The sequence below is a fragment of the Myotis lucifugus genome, unplaced genomic scaffold (genome assembly GCF_000147115.1).
Source record: "Myotis lucifugus unplaced genomic scaffold, Myoluc2.0 scaffold_3, whole genome shotgun sequence".
Classification (NCBI taxonomy): domain Eukaryota; kingdom Metazoa; phylum Chordata; class Mammalia; order Chiroptera; family Vespertilionidae; genus Myotis; species Myotis lucifugus.
In genome coordinates, this window is record NW_005871051.1 from 7,176,598 (window position 1) to 7,182,327 (window position 5,730).

At 41.8% G+C, this 5,730-nt stretch overlaps 1 protein-coding gene across 2 annotated transcripts in view; it reads left to right on the forward strand.

The window, feature by feature from the left end:
* BMPR2 (bone morphogenetic protein receptor type 2) overlaps positions 1–5,730 on the forward strand; it is a 64,062-nt gene that overhangs the window by 37,076 nt on the left and 21,256 nt on the right. For both annotated transcript variants that reach the window (XM_023760341.1, XM_014461761.2), the window contains exon 10: positions 4,470–4,606. In XM_023760341.1, the coding sequence (XP_023616109.1) occupies positions 4,470–4,606 (137 nt within the window). The remainder of the gene's footprint in view (positions 1–4,469; positions 4,607–5,730) is intronic.

Below are 5,730 nucleotides of genomic sequence, written 5' to 3' on the forward strand. Positions count from 1 at the left end.
AGGCCTGGCCAAGGGGCCCCGTTCAAGGCATTGGGAGGGTGATTGGGGTTCTCCTCTTTTGCCCCAAGCCTTCCAGGTCTGGGGCGGAGGGGGGCACCCGTTGTTCGGGGGAAAGAGGGGGGGTCCCCCTGCCCAGGCCCTAATTCCTGGCCCAAAAGGCTTCAGGCCTGGGCCCAGGGGGCGGACCCAGCAATCGGAGGGGTCTGGGGGTCCCCTGCCCAGGCCTGACGCCTGGGCCAGAGGCATCAGGCCTGGGCAAGGGGCCGATCTTGCGATTGGAGGGGTGATGGGGGTCAAACGCCTGAGGGCTCCACAGTATGTGAGAGGGGGCAGGCTGGGCTGAGGGACACTCCCCCCCCCCCCCCCACACCCAGTGCACGAATTTCGTGTACCGGGCCCCTAGTAGAAGATAAATAAATCCCAGATACCTGCTTCCAGCCCGCGGCCATGGCCAGCCTGAAAATGGCCATAAGCCCCTCACCCAGGCTGGCTAGGCACCCCAGTGGGGACCCCCACCCTGAAGGGGCTGTGGCCAGCCTGAAAACGGCCCTCAGCCCCTCACTCAGGATGGCCAGGCACCCCAGTAGGGCCCCCCACCCTGAAGGGGCTGTGGCCAGCCTGCAAACAGCTATCAGTCCCTCATCCAGGCTGGCCAGGCACCCCAGCGGGAACTTCCACCTGAAGGGGGTGTGGCCAGCCTGAAAACAGCCCTCAGCTCCTCACCCAGGCTGACCACACCCCCATGGGGTGAGGGTTCCCGCTGGGGGGTTGGCCAGCTTGCAAACAGCCATCAGCTCCACACCCAGGCTGGACAGGCACCCCAGTGGGGATCCCCACCCTGATCCAGGACACCCTTCAGGGCAAACCAGCCGGCCCCCACCCGTGCACCAGGCCTCTATCCTATATAATAAAAGGGTAATATGCAAATTGACCCTAACAGCAGAACCACTGGGAATAACTGGTCACTATGACACACACTGACCACCAGGGGGCAGATGCTCAATGCAGGAGCTGCCCCCTGGTGGTCAGTGCGTTCCCATAGGGGGAGCTCTGCTCAGCCACAAGCCAGGCTGACGGCTGTCAGCACAGCGGTGGTGGCGGGAGCTTCTCCTGCCTCCTCAGCAGCACTAAGGATGTCCGACTGCAGCTTAGGTCTGCTCCCTGCTGGCAAGTGGACATCCCCCGAGGGCTCCCGGGCTGCCAGAGGGTTGTCTGACTGCCAGCTTAGGCCCAATCCCCCGGGGAGAGGGCCTAAGCCAGCAGGTGGACATCCCCCAAGGGGTCCCAGACTATGAGAGGCCACAGGCTGGGCTGAGGGACCCCCCCTGAGTGCACAGATTTTTGTGCACCGGGCCTCTAGTATAATAATAACAAAATTCTTGTAAAACATTAAAAACAGTTTTTAAAATTTACTGATTTTTGGGAGGAGAAGAACGGAGTGGGGGAGGAGACAGAGAACTTATACCCTGATCGGGGATCGAACCTCAACCTTGGAGTATTAGGATGATGCTCTAACCAGCTGAGATACCTGCCCGGGGCTTGTAAAATATTTTTAAATTAATATGATATATTTCCAAATGCAGTACATGTGTTTTTTGTTGTTTTTTTAAAAAAATATATTTTTATTGATTTCAGAGAGGAACAGAGAGGGAGAGAGAGAGATAGAAACATCAATGATGAGAGAATCATTAATCGGCTGCCTCCTGGGGATCAAGCCTGCAACCGGGGCATGTGCCCTTGACCAAAATTGAACCCAGGACCCTTAAGTCCGCAGGTCAACGCTTTATCCACTGAGCCAAACCAGCTAGGGCAGTACATGTTTCATTAATAAATGAACACACTATGGAAGCTGACTGCAAAATACAGGTGGAGGAGGGTAGGGGGGAATAAATGGTGAAGGATGGACTTGGAGGGGTGAATATGCAATTTAGTATACAGATGATGTGTTGTAGAATTGTGCACCTGAAACCTGTATAGTTTTGTTAACCAGTGTCACTCCAGTAAATTCAATAAAAGGGAAAAAATATTAGCAAAACAAATGAATAAGGTATTTCTATTACAAAGGAAGAATGAAATGCTGCCAAGTTTATACACAGGAGGGAGAAAGAAGAAAAAAGAAGGCAAGAGAAAGAAAAAAGAAAGAGAAAAGTGTAATTTAAGTAAGGGACTAAAATTCCTAACTGCTTAGAGGCATAATTAACAAGTAGCAAGTGTTGTGAGAAGCAAGGAATGGCATCTGATAGTCTTAGATATTTATCTATTTTGGACAGTTTGAGAGAAAATAGGATTATAAAACTTCCTTTAAGCAATTCAGTGATTATAAAGTTTAAGGCAGTCATTCCAATGCCTGATACGAAGTTAGCTCTACACAACTATCTATGAAACAATTAGATTTAGAACCATGAAAATTTAGTAGAAATTTAATAATTCTTAATGTTATTCAAATCACAAGACAAGATTGTGCCTCAGATTCATTTAGCAAGTTTTCTCATTGTGATTTAGACCTGATTAAAAAAAATAAGTAAAATTGTGTATTTTTACTTGTTCTACTAAACCAACATTTGAAGAAAAAAATAGCTAATAAATAACACTGGGAGGGTATTATGTGGGTTGTGTATATATGTCAAAGAGATAAGATATACTAGTAAATATCTTACAGTTCAAAGATGGTATGGATTGAGGTTTTATCATATGAGGATTCATGAAAGTTTTATACTAACTGGCAATGTTAAGTCCTATAGTTTTGTCTTTCAAATTCATTGTTGATGGTTATTGATAAAAAAATAAGTATCAGCTGAAATGTTTAGAGTATGCGAAAATATCACTTGTATTTATAGATAGTGCAATGTTCCAAAAAATTTTGGGCTATGCTTCATAGATTATAGAATTACTCTTTGTAAATATCCTATATAATAAAAGCATAGTATGCAAATTGCCCCCTCGACCTGGAGTTCATTCGGGAGTTTGACCAGGGGGCGGGGCCGGCCAGGGGAAGGGAGGGAAGCCCTGGCCTGCGGCTGTGGCGGTGGTGGCAGGTGACTGGGGGAAGGGAGGGAGGCCCCAGCTGGCAGCTGGCAGCAGGCAGCCTCTAGGGACCCTACCAATGCATGAATTTCCTGCACTGGGCCTCTAGTGTATATATATAAAAGCCTAAGTGACCAGCTGGTAGCTATGACATGCACTGACCACCAGGAGGCAGACACTCAACGCAGGAGCTGCCGAGCAACAGCAACTTTGTAGAGTGCCCTCTTGCACTCGGGGGATGTTGGACTGCCCGTTTCGGCCCAATCCCTGCAGGCCAGGCCATAGGACCCCACCTCTAGTTTCTTAATATTGGTGGAGGATAGTGTTTATAAGTTCTTTTTAGTATTCAAATTGAAACATAAAACTTAAATTACATGTTTTTTCCATCTCAGTCATTATAACTTTTGTATTATTTCTAAGTGAGTGAAATAAGGAAGGGTGAATATTGCCATTTTGCTAAGGAGAAAACGGAAACACAGAACAGTTAAAAATGACTTTGCAAGGTAGAGAGGAAGCCAAGATTAGGAACTAAGTGCCTTATCATGGTATCTTCCTTCTAAATTATCCTGTCATTTTAATTGGGGTGGGGGGTGGGGAGGGGGGTGGCAGTGGCGAGGAGACAGAAAGGTCTCTATTTCCCCAGAGGTATTTGCCAAGATTTTTACTAGATGATTTGTTTTCTGAATGTTGGTCCCAGAGGTCTTCTATGTAGCTCAATATGTTTATTAAGTTTACTTTGATCACATTTTGTAAAAATTATAAGCCTCTCATTACAAGCCCCAGATTGTGCTTCTTGGGCAGTGGTAGAATACTTGATACTTAAAAATCCTTGCTCTAAAAAGGAAAGAAAAATCCTTGATCTAGAAACTGTTTGATAAGAAACTGTTTAAATGCTTTTAAAGATCAGTATATTGATTTTCCTGTCAAATGGTCATTATCATACAAATTTTTGTGACATTTGATACAGATTTTATCAATCTAGCTGTATTATAATAGAGAAAATGATATAATTAGATATGATGACTGTACAACCCTCCCAGTTATGTTCGTGTTTGTTGTGCTAGATCCTGGGCATCTCCTCATATTCAGTATCCTTGATCCCTATATGCGATAAGAATTCAAGCGTATTAATATGTATATATGAAAAAATCTCTTCCCTCCAAATTTTGTAATGCTAGAACCATTTAAAAATACCTTTTCAACATTGAAAGTACTGTTTAACTTATTAAAAAACATTTAATTTATCAGAGACTATTCTAAGTAAAACATTTATTAATAATGCATTAAACCCACAAAGGGGTTTCTTTAGAATTTCCAAATATGGGAAAGGATTAAGAAGAAAAAGATTGTGAGTTTCTTTGCTTGCTTAGTATCTAATACTCCTATAATTATATCATTTTATGATAATTGGACATTTTACTCTGTCCTTTTAAAAAAATTCACAGGTGAATCTGTACCAGAATACCAGATGGCTTTTCAGACAGAAGTTGGAAACCATCCCACTTTTGAAGATATGCAGGTTCTGGTGTCTAGGGAAAAACAGAGACCGAAGTTCCCAGAAGCTTGGAAAGAAAATAGCCTGGTAAAAAAAACTAAATTATTAAAAACATGACTTAATGACTATGTTTTAATGTTGTTTGAAGCAAAAAAAGACTGTTAATAATGTTAATAGTTTTATAGACTTGTCTAATGCCAAAAATCCAACCTACTTGATTTTATTTTTAAATCAACTTACTTGATTTTTGTTGTTATGTGTTTTAAAATTTTTCAGTATAAAAAGTCCCCCTTTTTGGTTCAGTTTCAGTTTTTTCCAAGTATAAAATATTATTTAAAGAGACTATTATGTGTTGTTCATCAGATTGGGTAACAACTGGAATAATTAACAAGTTAATATTTGAAACGTTATTGAAATTCCATCTTACTCTCTTGAGAATGGTACTAAAAGTGTTAATTAGTGCAGACTTACCAATTCAGTGGCTAAGGGAAATTTAAGCTGCACCAAAAAGAAAGCAAGGTACAGCCTGTAAATACTGCATATTAAATGCAGCTCACAACATTGAAATATCTTCAGAGGCTCCTATCATTTCAGTAAATTATTGCCATGGTACTAAAAACATCTTACAAACATTTACATACACACACATACCCACTCCCTGTCTCATATAAGTTTTTTACATAAGTGGGAGTATCTCATTATTTACTATCATTTCTGAAGCTTTATTCTTTTAATATGGACAGTTTTCATGTCAGTACATATAGATGTTTCTCTTTATCCCCATTTGACAGTATGCCATTGTGTGCTATATCATAATTACCCCTTATTGATGACAGTACCCTGGATTTCATATTTTAAACAGTTTTTTGAAAGAATTATAGTTATGCTTATGCATAGTAAACGAAACCCAATTAAATAGAAGGGTATAAAAAAGAAAATGGAAAAGACTACCCGTCCCCACCACCATTCTTCAAAAATAACTCTCATTAACATTGTTCTGCAGTTTTTGTTTTTGTTTTTGTTTTTATTTTATTTATTTATTTATTTTTTTGTTTTTAATTTTCTCTTCTGGAAGTTACCATTATAATGCTGCTATATTTATTCTTATTTCTTTTTTTAAAATAAGTCTTTATTCAGATTATTACAGTTGTTCCCTCTTTTTTCTCCCCCGTATCTCCCCTCCACCCAGTTCCCACCCTACCCCAATGCCC